The sequence below is a fragment of the Delphinus delphis genome, chromosome 21 (assembly GCF_949987515.2).
Source record: "Delphinus delphis chromosome 21, mDelDel1.2, whole genome shotgun sequence".
Taxonomy (NCBI): domain Eukaryota; kingdom Metazoa; phylum Chordata; class Mammalia; order Artiodactyla; family Delphinidae; genus Delphinus; species Delphinus delphis.
In genome coordinates this window covers 18494330-18513254 of record NC_082703.1, presented here as the reverse complement: position 1 = coordinate 18513254, position 18925 = coordinate 18494330, and the positions used below count along the sequence as shown (strand labels likewise).

Here is an 18925-nt window from a genome sequence, read left to right as displayed (position 1 = left end):
AAGTGGATCCCGGTACTGGAGAAAGAAGCACTTTTCATCTTAGGAACCTTGCAGTTAGGATTTCCATATTTTCAGTACTGACACTTTTACTTGTTGATGAGTATTAAAAACTCATTTTTCCCCATGATAATGTTTCATGTGCAATTCCCTCTAATATCACTATTCACCTCTTGACACATTTCCATGTATCATGGGGAAGGGGCCCAGCAAACCGTCACTGGCCACAGGCATTGTATTTATTGTAGAGAGTTGAATGAGTGAGCCTTTGCGTCGTGTTGTAGGCAAATCCCTATGTTTCTTAGTCATTTCAGCAGCACCCGGAGGCTCTGAATCTGCCCTGGTTTTGTGATGAGACAGTGCTGGAGAAATGTGCATTTTCAATGTGCTCTGTTGGTCTTGAGACAAATTAGGCCTTGAGTTCACTGAATCCTTAGGTTGCCTGCAACCTCCCAGCTGTTTGGTCAGGGTTTACCTGAAACTTCAGAAAGCTTCTGTTGGAAAGGGAATTTGACTTCAACTTGATGCAGGTTGAGTATAGCTCCCCGTTATAGAGGTTATATATTGGTGATAGTATGTTAGATAAAAGGGGTGGTGAATTATCTAAATGGAAAGAAATGGATATTTTTTTCGATGACTGCTCTGGGTCAAACCCTTTGCTCAGGTGCTTTATGTATATTATATCATTTAATTTTCTCAGAAATGTTCAGGTACTTTATACACTGTCATTTACTCTTGCCAGTAACAACAGGAAATTTGTTAGCTACAGTTTAAAGCTTCCTAAGTGGTTACTTAACCCACACACATAGCTGGTAAGTTGTAAAATTGAGATTCCAACTCAGGTCCCCTGACTTGAATCCTGGCCCTTTCTGCTCCACACACTGCAGGCTTTCAAAATTCTATGGAATGTTGGTTCTGAAAGGCAGAACAAATCTGATTTGTTAAAGATTCACTTTGTAAGTTGGTTAAAAGTTTGGTTTACTTTTTAAAAGTTTTTCTGGGGCATTACCTTAGCCAGTTTTATGGTAGAGGGAGAAGATCTTTGTGTCCATCGCCTGCTTTTTTTGGCCAATTTTATGTTGCTTTCCAGTGTTCTCTTAGGATATGGCCCTATTTAATTTAGTTTTTAATCCACCTAGTGTATGTCATCAACATGGGGCTTTACGTATCTCTAAGGGAAATTATCCACTTATGACTTTTTAATAAATTTACTTATTTATTTTTGGCTACATTGGGTCTTCGTTGCTGCACGTGGGCTTTTCTCTAGTTGCGGAGAGCCAGGGCTACTCTTCGTTGCGGTGCACGGGCTTCTCCTTGCGATGGCTTCTCTTGTTGTAGAGCACGGGCTCTAGGCACGCGGGCCTCAGTAGTTGTGGCTTGTGGGCTCTAGAGCACAGGCTCAGTAGTTGTGGTGCATGGACTTAGTTACTCCGCGGCATGTGGAATCTTCCCGGACCAGGGCTCGAACCCGTGTCCCCTGCATTGGCAGGCGGATTCTTAACCACTGCGCCACCAGGGAAGTCCTGCACTTATGACTTATTAAGCAAAGAAAGAATGGTCCTGGTGGGGAATAGTCAACGTACAGGTTAGGAGCATCGATTTTGGAGTTTGATGTGGTTTCACATTGTAGCTCCGTCCATTCATTGGCAAAATAACCTCAGGCAAGTTACTTAGTCTCTGTGAGGCTCAATTTTTCTTTAATGGGAGAATACAAATTATAGCTTATGGTGTTGAACTTTGTTCTTTGAGCACATCTCAGGCTCTCATTTCCTACACGTAGAATGAGAACCTTTATTGGGTGCCTACTTTGTGCTCTATATGACAGTGATGGTTGGGATTTAGAGAAGGAAAGACACAGCCCCTGGCCAAACCTAGTGCCTAGTACAGTGGGTAGTATTAGAAGGTAAACAAAAAGGGACTGTTAGGTCCTCAGTTGGGAGTGTGTATAGACTCCCTATCCTGCTCATGGCAGAGTAGGGTGGTGGCGATGGGGAGAGTTATCAAGGAAGGGAAGGCTTCTAGGGGAGAGAGCATGTTAGTCACTAGCTGAAGCTTAAAGATCAAGGATGAATGCAAGGGTATTTTGGGTGGAAGGAATAACGTGTACAAAGATGAAGAAACATTCTCATTTAGGGGACGCAGGGTAGTGAGTATCATGGGAGCTGGGGGTGCAGAACCATGAACAGTAAGGAGCAAGCTGAAGAGGGTGGCAGGGCGGCCACATCCAAAAGGCGTTATTTGGAAGAGTCGACTTTATCTGCGAGACGGAGGGAAGCCTCCTTGGACTTGAGAGAGATCGCCTTAGCAGCGGACTGGGAGGTGAATTGGATATGGTTCCAGGCATCCCAGAAATGATGCAACCTGTACTAAGGCTGATGGAGAAGGGTGAGAATGACATCCAGAGGGGCTTAGGAGGTAAGAAAGGAAGCCCCTAGAAATAGCTTTCATTGTGTAAGTTGGGTGCCTGGGCACATGGTGGTGAATATGAGAAGAGCTAAGTTTTGAGATGGACGGGTAAAATTAATCTGAGTTTTAGAAACTGCTTCATGTTCTTCTGCTGTGAAATGCAGTATGATGAAAGTATCAACCTTGTAGGGTTATTAGGATTAAATGAATTGATATGTGCATTTCGAACTTATTTTTCATTCTGTAAGGTCTGTAGGTTGATCAGTAAAAATAACAATAATATTGTCAACATTGTTAGGTCGAGGTGCCTGATGGATGCTAAGTGAAGCAGAGGAAGAAAGAAACTGAATATGTGGGGAACTCGGGAGAGAGTGTTGGCTTGGACATGAGGACTTGGGATAAAGCGGTGTTTAGGTGGCAGTGGAAAGAGTGGACAAGATCATGTGGGGAGAGTGTATGGTGAGAAAGGGCCAAGTTGAGGACCCTTGTGATGACCAGCATTTGAAGGTATAGAGAAGAGCAGGACCCAGAAATGGAATAACCAGACAGATAGAAGGGAAACCAGGAGAGAGCTCTGTGAGAGAAACCAAAGAAAGATGATGGAATCTTCGGCGTTGGAGACCATGTAGAGGGCCTCTACGGAAAGGGCTGAACGCTGTAGCTTGAATTTAATTTGTGGCATCAGTCACCTTGGGAAGTTTCCCTGATGGGGACAAAAGGCAGATCATGACGAATCAAAGAGTAAACTATGAAGAGTTTAAATTTCTTTATAGTAAAAATGAAAACTAAATGTCCATCTGGCATATCTGCTTAGACAGAAATTGTGTTTTTCTGCATACCTAACCGCACCAGGCGGTGGTGTGGGGAAGGTATGATCTGGACTGAAACCTTCATTATTTTTTCCACAGGGTTCTGCTTCAAAAACTGCAACCATCTCAGGTAGGAGTCTAGCCAAGTCCAACTGCTCCATTTTGAGGAAAACACCTGGTCCGAAAGCCAAAGTGGGACCTTCTGCTTCATGTTTGAGGCGGAATAGTGACAGTAGAAATCTCAACTCTGATCGAGCCGTATCTCCCCAGAGGATAAGGCGTGTGTCCAGTTCTGGTAAGCATAAAATAATTCAGTTGTGTTTTATAGCAGCTTATGAAGTATTTGAATGTAAAATTAGTCCTATCAGGCAGCAGAGAGACCAGTTTTGGTTATAGAGCTCTAATGCATTGTGTCAGTAAAGCATTTAGCCTTTTGTGGACGAGCATCTTGCACAGGGAAGACTGAAAAAGAAGTCTAAGACACAGCCCTGATCCTTGAGTAACGTAAAGGCTAGTTGGGGAGAGAGAGATGTGCATAAAGCAACGTAAGAGCTATTCAGAAGCATGCATACACACACACACACACACACACACACACACACACACACACACACAATTGGGCACTGGTTATACACGAGTCATTTCACTTTTTTCTTTTTTTTTTAGTTATTTCTGAGATATACATTTTAAAGTAATAACTACAATGATGACTTATAACATTATACCAGAACATATAAGATTTTTAGAAATTTCATGTAATGTCTGTCATTTCACTTTTAAATGTTTTACAGATGGTTAACTGCTTAATAATACTGGTGTGATATACTAGTTTCATAATGTGCCCACATCATGTATGAAGAGACTAGTTTTTTTCTTGAATTTTACGGAAAGATGTATTATAAAATCTTCAGGGATGTGAGGGTGACTAAGAAGTTAAACTTTTCTACTACGAACTTTGATTTATGTTGGTTTGTATATTAGAAGTAGTAAAGTCATGTTCGATTTATAAAATCTGAGAGCTTCCAAAGTAGCTGTTAAATGTCTTCCTAAATTGGCAGAGGTTTGCATTTCTCTGTGTTAAAATAAGAACCGGAAATGGGAAAGGCAGCCCTTTTCATAGGGACTAAAACAAAAAGCCTGCTGGCCGTTCCAGTTGACCAGAACACTGCAGGGAATACCCCTCGTCTGAGCAGGTACAACACTGAGCAAATGAAAGGCATGTCAGATAGATTTAGAAGTAAGTTCCCTTATAAAAATAGTGACTGCTGTTGAATGGTCTGGGAAAAAAAAAAAGTGCCTCAAGACTTGTGTGTTCACACATGTGAGAACATTTTGCAGAAACTAACAAAACCAACTAAATCCTCAGGGGATCTCTTTACCTGTCTACACCTTAGTATTTTTAGGTTTTATTGTCCAATCCTGTTACGAAGCTGTCATGTGAGAAGCTTATAACACGCAGACGTGTTTTAAGGGTGATTTACTTAGGTTCAGGCCTAAATAAATCAGGCCTTGTGCACCAAGGTCTTGAGGGTCCTGGGGAGCAAACCCAGGAAGAGGCATGGCTGGCAGAAGAGGGATTTGCACACATTTCCATTTCCATCCCCAGAGGAACTGAGTGGGAAGGAGGAATTTGTCAGCTCGAAGTGTTCATCCTTTGGGAGGAAAACAGAAGAGGCACTGAAGACATTGGGAGAAGCAACAATCCTCATTTTGGATGTTGCCACAGTTTGGGGAGTTGGGCATAAGTGAGATCAAAGCTTTGGTTCTTACTGTTGCTGCCATACAAGGCTTGTGGATTTTCCAGAGGACGGGGAGCCCCTTCCCACTCGGGTGTCAGCAGCAGCTGTGGCTTGGCGGCCCAGAGGGCCCTGGCCGCTGGCATCCTGGCCTGTTGTTGGAAGCGCTGCGTCTAGCACCGCCATGCCCTCAGGGAGCTGCATGAGCTAGTCGTTTCCGCTCCCCGGGCTTCTGTGAAGTAGGAGGGTTGGAGAATGTCAGGCTCCATCAGCTTTTGCAGTCCTTATCGTTCTAGGGACAATTTGGAGCTCACCTAATTTTCTGAGTAGTGGCTGCTACTAGTGTGATTCTCTGGACCACATGGTGCTCGAATCCCAGAAAACCTGAAGCGCACCCTTTTAAGAAATTAGGCCAGTACCCAGGATGTATTGTAAATGATGGGATTCTTTTACCAAGGAGTGACACAGTTTTGAAGTCCCTTTACTTTAGGCTACATAATGCCATGCCTTAAAGAGGGAAAACTAGGTCTGCTTCGTCTTAATGAAAAGACAGAAAATTTATTGAGCTTTTATTAACCCGTATAAATAAGCTTAATAACTAAGCTATGCATTCAGAGTTTTCAATCCAAGTTAAAAACTAAATTCTCTCTTACCTGGTGATTTTCCATATATAAATGGAAAAAAAATCAGTGTAAACAGAAATTTTGTGGATTTGCATTTGAGTTTTTTTATTTTAATGGTTGGAAGACTAACTTGATTATATTGTGTTATGTTTTTAAAATATTACTAGCAACTAACTTGTTTGGACGCTCACAGTAGATTGAGAGGTGTTTTGTCGCGGAGAACAGGAAACTTAATCGTCACAGAGTTAAAAGTAGAACAAAATCAAGAAGCAAAAACAATGTGCTTTTGGATCATTGAGCGCATATTGCCATTTACTGTACAATGAAGTGTTTGTGTCTTAGAAAATTGAAACCAAATGGATATCCTCTGTGCTCATACAAAGTTAGTCTCCTGAAAGGTAACCAGCAGAAATGTTCCAGCCAACTTGGGGTTTTCAATAAATCCTTTCAGAAAACTAAGTAGAAAACCAGACGTGGAGTTGAAATTGCCATTTTCTTGAAGCTTTGAAATGAATATGAGAAAGAATTGTAATTAAACCCAGTGGCACTTTTCCATTTCACTTGTCAAAGTCTGGCAGTTCTAGTGTACAGCATGATGACTGTAGTTACCTCTGCTGTGTAATATATAGGGAAGTTGTTAAGAGAGTAGGTCCTAAGAGTAAATCTCATTATGAGGGGAAAAAAAGTTTTCTAATTGCATCTAAATGAGGTGATGGATGTTAACTAAACTTACTGCGGTAATCCACTTCACAATACACCTTAAGTCAAATCATTATGCTGTACACCTTAAACTTACACAGTGATGTATGTCAATCATCTCATTAAAACTGGAAATAAAAAAGTACCTTAAAAAAATCTGGAAGTTTGGGGCTTCCCTGGTGGTGCAGTGGTTGAGAGTCCACTTGCCGATGCAGGGGACACGGGTTCGTGCCCCGGTCCGGGAGGATCCCACATACCGCGGAGCGGCTGGGTCCGTGAGCCATGGCCGCTGAGCCTGCGTGTCCTGAGCCTGTGCTCCGCGACGGGAGAGGCCGCAACAGTGAGAGGCCCGCGTACCGCAAAAAAAAAAAAAAAAAAAAATCTGGAAGTTTATCTGAAACCAGATTATAAGTGATTATAACAAACCAGATCTAAACTATCTTTGTTTCTTTGGAGTATGTATGTGTTTCAACCACTTAATTAAATAAGATGAGGTAAGCAAGGAAAACTATTTCTAATAATAATTATAATGCCAGTGATAGAAGCTCACACTTATTAAATGCTTACCGAGTTCCAGGCTTTGTCTTTATCATTTCACCTATAAATTCATTTAATCCTCATAAGAGTTCTGTGAGGCTTATCTGCACTTTATAGAAGAGGAAGCCATCACAGTGAGGCTAAATAATTTGTCGAGGTTATGCAGCTAGAAAGTGGCAGAGGTAGTACATTCAGACCAGGTAACAGGACTCTGGAGTCCATGCTCGTAACCTTCACGTTATTAGTCTAAAGAAACACTTTCAGTCTGATCGTGAGTTTTGGAAAAATTCAAATTCTTACGCTCAGCTGGATACTTCGGAAACTGTGGCATTTCTCTTGTCGAGCTCTTGACTTAACGTTAGATATCAATTTACCATGATGGAAATGATTTTACATGGTCATTGCAGATTCACGCTGCTGAATAAATAACTGCTTAGGAAATACTTTGAGATCCAGTCAGGCACCTTCAGAGAGCGCCTGCCACCCTCTTTCAGAAGTAATACCAGTTCTTACCAGGTTTTAGATTATAAATATGTGTGTTCCTTCATACACACATGTAATTGACCTGCCAGTGACCAGCCTGAGCCAGGTAGGATTACGGAAATAGAACAAAATATACCCTCCCAACCCCCGCCCTGGGGCTCCTTTAAACTGCCTGGGGAGGGTGAATGCATGTTCCTGCAGCAACCAACGAGCAGCACAAAGGGATCTGTAAGGGGTGTGGAAAAGGCCCTTAAGCGCTTTAGGATTTGGAGGAAAAGAATGTTCAGGGGCCCATCTGATCATAGCAGAGCCTGAAGAAAGGCCTCATGAAAGAGATGTTTCTCTAGAAGAAAACTGAAGACCATTTCAAAAGGGTAAACCTTCCTGTTAATTCATTTTATTGTCGGTTAGTAAAATAAACATCCCAAACCTGTAATGACTTGCCTACCCTTATAAGTTTCTCTTCTTTCCTGCTCAGTTGTTTTTGTGAACTGATTTCTTGTTCATTTAGTGTTAGATTGATTTTAAAATCATTTCAATTTACTTTTGTATCATTTTGGCCTTTCTAGGCAAGAGTTTGAGAGATAGCAAGCGAAAGTATGAGAAACTTCACGTTTTGCATACGAAAGTATGCAAACTTCACGCTTGCAGAAGTTAATTAGTAAAACCCAGAAATGATCATCTAATAACTATTTCTAAAAGCCAACTTTAATGTGTTGCTTATAGATGTTTCTGTATTTGGATGTAGTTAAACCACGTTTTAAAGAACGTATCTCAATGTTTCTTGCCATAAGAAAAGTAATACTAGTAAGGTGCTTTGAATGCTAATGAAAGCTGTTCTAAGATTTCTGAATGGATAATTCTCATAACTCATGAAGTATACGTACTGTGATTACTCCCATTCTACAAATGAGGATTTTGAGGTTTTGCAAGTTTAAGCAACTTGCCCAAAGTTACAAAGTTAATAATTGGTGGAGACGGGGATGAGGCCCGACAGCCTGGTCCCGGGGTCTACGCTTCTGACCTCTGTCCGTTGCGTACACGCAGTAGTTCTGACACACTCACTGCGTCATTTAACAAGGATCTATTCAGTGCCTGCTTGTGCTGGGAACTGTTCTAAGTGCTGGGCATGAAGAGGTGCACAAAAGAGACAAATTCTTGCCCCTGTGGAGCTTAAATTCTGGTTGGAAAATCAAACACGTGGACAAAATGTTTAGTGTGTAAGATAAATGCTAAGGAGAAAAACAAAGCAGGGAAGGGAGTTAGATCTTTAAATAGGGTGACATTTGAGCCAACACATGGAGGTGAAGGAGGGCAATATTTGGCTATTGTGGAGGGAACAGCAAGTGCGAAGATCAAGGTGAGGAAGTGGGGGGTGGAGCCTGAGGACCAGTGAGCTGCTGTGTGTGTGTGGGGGCGGGGGCAGCTGGCCAGGGACTAGGCATGAGGCCAACCAGGGAGGGTCTTAGAGGCACCTGGGAGACAAGCGTCTTCTCTCTTCTTCCTCATTTACATCGTCACTGTGAATTCTTGATCGTTTTGCAGGCGTTCCACACAATTCTGCTCACTTGGCAAGTAATTCTGAGAAGACTGTTCCAGATATGGAATGACTCATAAACTGTGCAGTCTGTCTTATTTGTCCATTCGAGAAATGCTTTGAGCGCCTGCTGTGTGCTGGGCAGCCTACTAGATCCTGAGAACATAAACATGATTTATAGGTCCTTTTAATGCACTCACTGGTTGGAGGGTGAGGTGAAAGGCGGGTGGTTTCAGAAAACCATTTGAGGGCAACCTCTTCATTCTTCAAACCCCAGCTGAACTGTCCTGTTCTCTGTGATACTTTGCATTTATTACACTGTGCTATAATTATTTCCTTCCATATCTGGAAGATATCCATAAGGATAGAGCCCAGGTCTTAGTTATTTTTATATTTTCCAGCTCTCAGCACAGTGTACCTCTTACACAACAGGTGTAAAATGTTGTCTGGCTTGATTTGAATGGAAACTTCTATGAAGTACTATGTGTCCACAGTAAAGGGAACACCACTAACTCAGCCCAAGGGAAGGCTGGAGAAGGGTGGTGACATTGAACTGGCCTTGGAATGTGTGCATAGGGGTTTGCCAGGCATGGAAGGTTGCTGGCTTTCCCTGGGGTGCAAATGTAGCCTATGAAAGACCTGGAGTGTTGGGGGAACATGGTGGAGGGCAGGGTCAACATGCCTTGAGTAGGCTGTGTGTTGGGGTAAGTGATGGGTGAACCCCAAGGAAGGTCGAGGCAGATTAGTTCTAATAGTTTAGGCACAAACTTGTAAGAGTTACACCAGTATTTGGTAATAGAAAGCAGAGTGAGGGACTTCCCTGGTGGCACAGTGGTTGAGACTCCGCGCTCCCAGTGCAGGGGGCCCAGGTTCGATCCCTGGTCTGGGAACTAGATCCCACATGCATGCTGCAACTAAGAGTTAGCATGCCACGACTAAAGAGCTGGTGAGCTGCAACTATGGAGCCCACCTGCTGCAACTAAGACCCGACACACCCAAGTAAATAAATATTTTTAAAAAAGAAAAAAAGAAAGCAGAGTGAAAATATTAAAAATGTTTTGGAGGACAGGGGTCCGGTCAGCTTCGCTGGTGGTGAAGAGTCCCAAGTGTCTCCTCAGCTTTCTTGTCTGGGTGGCCATGGGGTGAAACAGGGACTAGAGCAGCAAGAAGAAATTGTCAGAAAGAGAATGATGGGTTAGTTTGGGGCATGTTGAACTTGAAGAGACTGAAGACTTGAGAAAGCACCTCAAAGGCGTGTGTGCATGTTTGAGGCTTAAGACTGTAAAAACATGTGGAGGGTGAGGAAGCCTGTGGGAAAAGAGCTGGTAAAGAGATGAAGGACGGGGATGAGGGACAGCCAGGCGATGGCAGCATCCAGGTGTGTCCAGGGCACAGGCAAGGTAGTCTTTGAAATAGAGACGGGGGTGCAGAGGGTGTAGATATAAATCCATTTGGAGATTAAATAGTGGGAGTTAAGAACGCAGATTCAGACTAGCACCTGTGGAGAATGGACAGCTTCCTCCTTCAGATTTTCTGGCTCATTTTTATGAGGTTAGGTGATTTCTTTCAGGGGAGTTCGTGCAGATTTTATTGATTTATTTTTGTAGCCCTAGAAAGGGAAATACACTGAAGACAGGGTTCAGTTTTGAGTCACAATGACCTCGTCGTTCAAAGTAGCTCCGCTCATGAACCTTGGCTTCTAATGAGACAGGAGGCTCTCCAGGTGCCCACCTCGGTTCATATTAGGAGTTTTCAGTGTGAGTGCCAGGTGAGCTCACTCACGACCAGGTCAGTACATTTGCCAGTGAACATGTGAAGAACCTTGCTTATCTTCGTGGTACCTGGGAAAGGATGCAACCTGTCTAAGCCTTTGACTTACTACACCCTTAGTTGCGGGACACATGTTCCCAGGCCCGTGACTCAGGAAGTTATTTTTGTTTAATCTCTACCTGAAGCAGCAGACACCTTGTGAACATACTTGCAGAAACAGGTACTGACAGTATCACCATGAACACTATGCTTCTGTGTAATTTGAGTCATCATGAGAACCTTGTTTTGTGGGATGTTCTTTTTTCTCTGTCAAATTGCTGCCCTCTTAAGAGAGACTTGCTGTGTTTCTCTTGTGACTCACCTGTACTGCTATGACTTTATCTTTTGAGTTTACTCTCGAATCTAAGCAAATGGTGATGGTTATGCAGAGTACAGTTTCTTGTACCCTACTGATATAATATTGGCTTAGCTAACTCAAGAATGTGACTAAAGTCACATTTTGCAATATATAAATGTGAATACATACTACTGAAATTCTGCATTTTGGAAGGTAATTTGTTTCCTTGGCAGACTGAAAGTGTGAACTGTGCAAGCCATACTCCAGAGCCTGAGGAATCGTGGGATAAGTAAGACATGATTCGTGGCCTTAAGGTACCAGCCAAGATGGGGCAATGGCAAGTTCATCCCTCAGCACATCTGTCCTTATAGTACTATAAAAAAAGAGCTGTAGGATTTCAGAAGAGGGTAAGATTACAAATATCAAATTTTGTTGAAATTCTTCCTTGGAATAATAATATAGGTAATTCTGTAATATAATAGAGGTATACCTTTATATTACAGAAGGGCCAGTCTTGGTTTAGTATTGATGCTCTCTGCTGTTTAATTTTTGACACTGAAACCCCAGAATTAAAAATAAGAAGAATACATATGGATTGGGTTGTTTTTCAGGACGTGGCTGGTACACTAGGAAGTAGAAATGAAGGCACAGTTGGGGTTCAGAGTATGGAATATAAAGATTGAGGACAGTCAGTACAGAATGTGTGGACATACGGAGGAGGGCAGGTGGGCAATTAGGATGTGATGCACTGGTGTGCAGGCATTCAGCAAAAAGAAGAGGTTCCGACAGAGCCCAGGTCTGTCTGTGTCGAGAAAGGAATGTGGGAGGCATTGTCCCAAGCAAGGTGAACCTTACTCTGCCCCTCTCTTATCTTGAATTTAACCAGTTAATTTGAATGTCACATCAGGTTTCCAATGTCCCCTTCCCAGCAGGCTATTTAAAAAGTGTAGCACTTTAGAAGTGGGAAGGGGTGGGCGGGGAGAGAACATCCTTAATCTCATCAATGCCCAATAGTCTCTAACTTCACAATTTATAGCTATTCAATGCCTTTTCTTTTTACATATTCTCATGCACATATGCTTACGTATTTCTAATGGGGACAAACAGTTCCTACTGTTTAAAAACCCCATGCATAACAGTCAATAGGCACTTCCTTAGTTGATTGAATTTTCTTTTTCATTTTAAAAGGTGTGGTGCCTATTTTCCTAGATTCTTAAAATTTTAAATATTCTTTAAAAATATGGTTTAAAAGGACTGTCGTCATCATCTCAATGTGCTGTGATTTATTTCTTCAGACTTCTTTGAACATTAGGTTGTTTCCAGTGTTTTTCAGTATGTTAAACAACTCTACACTGAAGAACTTTGTATATCAGTACTACGCTGTCCAGGTAAATTACTGAGATACATTCCTTTAGGTGGAATCAGAGGGTGTGAGCATTTTTAAGACTTTTGATACACGTTGCCACGTTGCTCTTCAAAAACAGCGTGCAAGTCTGTGCTCCCACTCCGAGTATATAAGCATGTTTCCCAACACCCTAGCCAATGTGTATTTTTTTAATTTCTTTTTTTTATTGAAGTATAGTTGCTGTACAGTATTATATAAGTTACAGGTATATAATATAATGATTCACAGTTTTTAAAGGTTATACTCCATTTATAGTTTTTATAAAATATTGGCTATATTCCCTGCGTTGACATTTCTAACACCCTTGCCAAATATTCACTGTTTAGGAAAGTGCAAAATGGTATCTTATAATTGGAATATGCTTGGCACTCAAATACCTGTTGGGTTAATGTAGATACAAGGGTTACAGTGCTGAGGTACAGAAGTGAACGCAAGATGAAAACGTGCCCTCTGTGAAGTTACATTCTGCTGGGAGAAACAGGCTATTCATAAGTAAATAAGGTATAAAGGATGTTTGAGGCGTACAGTACTAAAGAGAGAAAAACTACTAATGCAGAATGGGGGGTGTGAAATGTTGAGGTGTATGGGCATGGGAAAGAGAGAGAGAGAGGTAGCTTTTGAGTAAAGGCCTGCGGGGAGCCAGCTGTGAACATCTGGAAGAAAAATCACACCAGTCAGAGGAAAGAGCCAGTGGAAAGCCCCTGAGGTGGAGCTTAACTGACAGCTCTTAGGAGTAGCAAGGGATGAAGTAAGGAAAAGTGAAATAGGAGATGAGGTGTGACAGGTAGTGGAGAGCCAGATCATGTATAGTCTTGAAAATCATAAGGACTTCGGCTCTTAACCAAAGTGACTTTAATTTTAACAGAATCACTGTTACAGCTGTGTAGAGAATACACTGAGTGGGGGTGAGAGACTCAGCAGAAACATCCATGAGGAAGCAAGGCTATAATCATGGCAGGAGGCTCTGGCTCCACAGGGTTGTGGAAGGGCTGGGTGGGGGGATGAGAGGGGGCCAGGTTTAGATATACGTGTTGAAAATAAAGACAACAGGATTTGCTGTTGGAATGAGGGTTGAGAGTAAAAGAAAGGAATCAGAGATAACCCTCAATGTTTCGGTGTGAGCCGTGGCAGGATGCTGCTGCCGTGAACTGAGATGGGGAAGGATGATGGAGACACGGATGTTGGGAGGTGGGTGTCGGGATCTCAGTTGTACCGACATCACGTTGAGAAAAATAATAGGTACATACATGAAGGTGTAGAGTAGAAAGTTGGATTTACAAGTCTAGAGTGCACAGGAGAAGTCTGGTCGAGGGAGATCAGTGTGGGATTCATCAACAGTTAGCTGGTATGTAAAGCCACTCGACTGGATGAGATTGCCAGAGAGGAAGTACAGAAAGAGAACAGCTCAGGGGCACCTTTGGGGAATTGCATGGAGTCTCTGAAGTACCTCTGGGGTCCTCTTCAGCTTTAAAGGGCTAGAGAGTGGAGGAGGAATCACAAAGGAGACCAAGAAGGAACAGCCAGGAAGGTAGGAGGGAAGTCAGTGGAGAGTGCTGTCCTGGAGGCCAAGTAAAGAAAGCCTTTTAAGGAGAGAGGACGAGTCAACTGCACCAAATGCTGTGGACAGGAGCATGTGTACGACACAGATCGTTTTAAACCAGAAGGCTGTGCGTTTACTTAACAGGAAGATAGAGGTGGGCAGTTCCTGGGTTGGTGGTTCAATAATGTCATCTTGGGGCTTCCCTGGTGGCGCAGTGGTTGAGGGTCCGCCTGCCGATGCAGGGGACACGGGTTCGTGCCCCGGTCCGGGAAGATCCCACATGCCGCGGAGCGGCTGGGCCCGTGAGCCATGGCCGCTGAGCCTGCGCGTCCGGAGCCTGTGCTCCGCAAGGGGAGAGGCCACAACAGTGAGAGGCCCGCGTACCGCAAAAAAAACAAAAAACAAAAAAAATAATGTCATCTTTCTGTCCTTCCACTCGTCCTGCCTCAGCACTCGTCCTGCTTTTGTCTGTGACTTTTCAGTTTAAAGTATGGTCGCTAAGAGTTCCAAGCGCTAAGTCCCCCTGCTGCTATGCGCAAAGGCTGGGAGCGAAGGACCTTTCTCCTGACGTGCCTGCCTAACTTTATCAGGGAGGGCAAGTCTTACCCAGCACCTTGCCCTCTGGCACTCTTATCTTTAAGTCTTATTGGCACAAACTGGATCACACCCCTAATTTGAAGAAAGGTTAGGACCACAAGTATTTGGCTTTTTAAACCCTTCTATAGGATGTGAGCAAAGGAAATGGAGATTAGGAGTGACAATCGGGGAGCCAGGAAAGAAGTGAGCCACGATAAGGTTAAATTGAAAAGAAACTGTATTGACTGTTTTAATTTATTCTTGTTTAGAGCTTTTGCTTACTTACACTGTTGGGGTATGTGATTCTTCATTATTGATATGATATCTGTTGTCCTTTGTCCTGCGTCTTACTGTATGACTTTTTATTTTGTATACAGTGATTTAAAGATTTTTCCATTTTTATAGTCATATACATCTTTTAAGTTTTCCTATATTTTTATGCTTCCCAAAACCTCTACTAAAAGAGAAGATTGATCTGTATTTCATTATCTTAATTTGTATGCTTTTGGTTTCCTTTTTAATCCAATTTTATTATCTTCTTGGTGTAGATGAGAGCTAGTAGCTAATATTTATATGTCACTATGTGCCAGGTGCTGTTCTAAGCATTTAAAAATACACTTATTTAACTCTCACACGCACCTATGACGTAAGTACCACTATAATCACCCCCATTCTTACATATGAGGACAAAAAAAAAAAAAAAGGTCATGAAGAACCTAGGGGCAGGACGGGAATAAAGATGCGGATGTAGAGAATGGACTTGAAGATACAGGGAGGGAGAAGGGGAAGCTGGGGCGAAGTGAGAGAATGGCATGGACATATATACACTACCAAACGTAAAATAGATATCTAGTGGGAAGCAGCCACATAGCACAGGGAGATCAGCTCGGTGCTTTGTGACCACCTGGAGGGGTGGGATAGGGAGGGTGGGAGGGAGGGAGACGCAAGAGGGAGGGGATATGGGGATATATGTATATGTATAGCTGATTCACTTTGTTATAAAGCAGAAACTAACACACCATTGTAAAGCAATTATACTCCAATAAAGATGTTAAAAAAAAAAAAAGAATAGAATCCTTTCAAAAAAAAAAGGCGGCTGCCCCCAGCCTGTGTGTTGGCAGGGCTGGGTTTAAACCTAGGCAGTCTGGCTCTAGATTGTTGACTTTTAACCGCTACACCATGCTGCTTCTCACATTTTAATTTTGTAGAATATTCAAATATCTTATCACAAATAAATGTCTTCACTGATTGGAAATATCTCCACTATCTTATTCTGAATTTTTGTATTTCTGAGATTGATATACCAGTTTATTAATCTGTCAGTATAATGTTTTACTATTAATAGACTGTTTTACTATTTTATAATGTACTATAATAACTAGTAGCACAAACTCCTAACTTTTTAAACTTTAAAAAATTGTGGTAAAATATATATTACATAAAATGTACCCTTTTCACAACTTAAACGTACAGTTCAGTGGTATGAAGTCCACTCCCATTGTTGTACAGCCCATACCAGCATCCCATATCCAGAACTTTTCATCTTCTCCACCTGAAACTGTCCACTGAACACTGACTCCTTACTGCCCCCTTCCCTCAACTCCTGGCAACCACCATTCTATTCTTCTCTTTCTATGAATTTGACCACTGTAGGTAACCTATATAAGAGGAGTCATACAATATTTGTCCTTTTGTGACCGGCTTACTACACTTAGCATAATGTCTTTAGGTCCATCTATATTGTAGCCTGTGTCAGAATTTCTTCTTTTTTAAAGGCTGAATAAATATTTCATGGTATGTATATGCCACGTTTTGTTTATCCAGGCATCTACCGATGGGCACTTCAATTGCTTCCACCCTTTGGCTATTATAAATAATGATGCTGTGAACCTGGTATTCAGATATCTCTTGAAGATCCTGCTTTCAGTTTTTTTGGGTGAATACCCAGAAGTTGAATTGCTGGATCATAAGGTAGTTCTATTTTTAATTTTTTTTTTTTTAATTTTTGCGGTACGCGGGCCTCTCACTGCTGTGGCCTCTCACGTTGTGGAGCACAGGCTCCGGACGCGCAGGCTCAGCGGCCATGGCTCACGGGCCCAGCCGCTCTGCGGCATGTGGGATCTTCCCGGACCGGGGCACGAACTCGTGTCCCCTGCATCGGCAGGCGGACTCTCAACCACTGCGCCACCAGGGAAGCCCTATTTTTAATCTTTTGAGGAACCCAGCATACCATTTTCCACAGCAGCTACACCATTTTACTATTCTTGCACCAATGCACAGTGTTCTAATTTCTTCACGTTCTTGCTGACACTTAATTCTTTTCTGTCTTGTTTTTATAATAGCCATCCTAATAGATGTGAAGTGGTATCTTATTGTGATTTTGATTCGCATTTCCCTAATGACTAATGATGTGGAGCAATTTTTCATGTGCTTCTTGGCCATTGTATATCTTCTTTGGGGAAAGTTCTATTCAGGTCCTGTGCCCTTTTTTTTTTTTTAAGTCTTTATTGAATTTGTTACAATATTGTTTCTGTTTTATGTTTTGGCTTTTGGGCCCTGAGTCATGTGAGATCTTAGCTCCCTGACCAGGGATCGAACCCACACTCCCTGCATTGGAAGGCGAAATCTTAACCACTCGACTGCCAGGGAAGCCCCTTTGCCTATTTTTAAATCATTTTTTGTTGTTGCTCTTGGTGTTGAGTTATAATCCTCATTTTTATGTTCTAAAATTTTCTGACTCTTCTTACTTATTCTAGACTAGTTTAAATTGTTTTTTAAAAAAACTCTCCCAATTTCTCCTTTAAAAATAATCACATATGATTTAGATAGGAATAGTAATCAATTAATATGTTAATTCAGGGAAGAATGAACATGTATGTCCCACTTATTCAAATCTTTTATGCCCCCATTTTTGTAATTTATCATCATACTAGCACTATTTGATACATTTATTCGTAGAAATAGTGTGTGTGTGTGTATGTCTGTGTGTGCAACTACTTTTTGTTGCTAAAGCAAAGGATCTTTTTCCTTTTTTTTCCTGGTCCATCAGAAAGCTGTCGATTGTTGCACAGTATTTATTTTGTAAGCAGCTTATCAGGTCTGCTTAAATAATTTTTAGACAATAGTACTCTACCGTTGAAGCAAAATTTTTAAACATCTACATTAGTGTTAACGAGAGAATTTGGTCCTTCCAGGTTGAGAGTGAACCTGCAGCCACAGTTTCACATGTGTAGGATTTATTTCTCCCATAACTTATTGTTGATTTTTTTTATCCCTTGGGGTAGCTTTACTTTTGTTTCATAATAATAATTCATAGTTACCATAGATACTTACTCCAAAGGTCACTTCCTCTATATAGTTGTATTTAAAGAGTTATAATTATATTGGGTTGGCCAAAAAGTCCCTTTTTGGTTTTTAAGTAAAAATAAAAGACACATTTTTTGTTTTCACCAAGAACTTTATTGAACGATGTATTCACCCTTTTGTTCCACTACCTTCTGCCATTTTTCAGGCAACTTCATAATTCCATCTTCCCCAGACTTTTTTATCTTTTTGGGCAAAGAACTGTCGCAGGTGCCTTTTATGGTCTTCCAGGGAATTGAAATTTTTTCCATTAAGAGAATTTTGTAAAGACCTAAATAGATGGAAATCCGAAGATGCAATGTCTGATGAACACAGCAAATGAATCGGAACTTTCCAAGTTGTAACAGTTTTTGCCTGGTCATCAAAGAAACATGCAGTCTTGCGTTATCCTGATGGAAGATTATGCGTTTTCTGTTGACTAATTCTGGATGCTTTTTGTCGAGTGCTGCTTTCAGTTGGTCTAACTGGGAGCAGTACTTGTTGGAATTAATCATTTGGTTTTCAGAAGGAGCTCATAATAGAGGACTCTCTTCCAATCCCACCGTATACACAATATCACCTTCTTTGGATGAAGACCGGCCTTTGGTGTGGTTGGTGGTGGTTTATTTCACTTGCTCCACGATCTCTTCCGTTCCACATTATTGCACAGTATCCACTTTTCATCACTTGTCACAATTTGTTTTATTTATTTTTAAAATAAATTTATTTAGTTATTTTTAAAATTTATTTATTTATTTATTTTTGGCTGCGTTGGGTCTTCGTTGCTGTGCACCGGCTTTCTCTAGTTGCAGCGAGCAGGGGCTACTCTTCGTTGCGGTGCGCGGGCTTCTCATCGCAGTGGCTTCTCTTGTTGTGGGTCCCGGGCTCTAGGCACGTGGGTTTCAGTAGTTGTGGCTCATGGGCTCAGTAGTTGTGGCTCGTGGGCTCTAGAGCGCAGGCTCAGTAGTTGTGGCACACAGGCTTAGTTGTTCTGCAGCATGTGGGATCTTCCCAGACCAGGGATTGAGCCCGTGTCCCCTGCCTTGGCAGGTGGATTCTTAACCACTGTGCCACCAGGGAGGCCCCACAATTTGTTTTAAAAACGGAACATTTTTGTTACATTTAAGT

General features: G+C 41.9%; 1 protein-coding gene across 3 annotated transcripts in view; it reads left to right on the top strand.

Annotated features, from left to right (window-relative positions):
* The window catches only part of MTUS1 (microtubule associated scaffold protein 1), a 160777-nt gene that overhangs the window by 58029 nt on the left and 83823 nt on the right, over nucleotides 1–18925 (top strand). For all 3 annotated transcript variants that reach the window (XM_060001158.1, XM_060001159.1, XM_060001160.1), the window contains exon 3: nucleotides 3312–3507. In XM_060001158.1, coding sequence (XP_059857141.1) covers nucleotides 3312–3507 — 196 coding nt within the window. The remainder of the gene's footprint in view (nucleotides 1–3311; nucleotides 3508–18925) is intronic.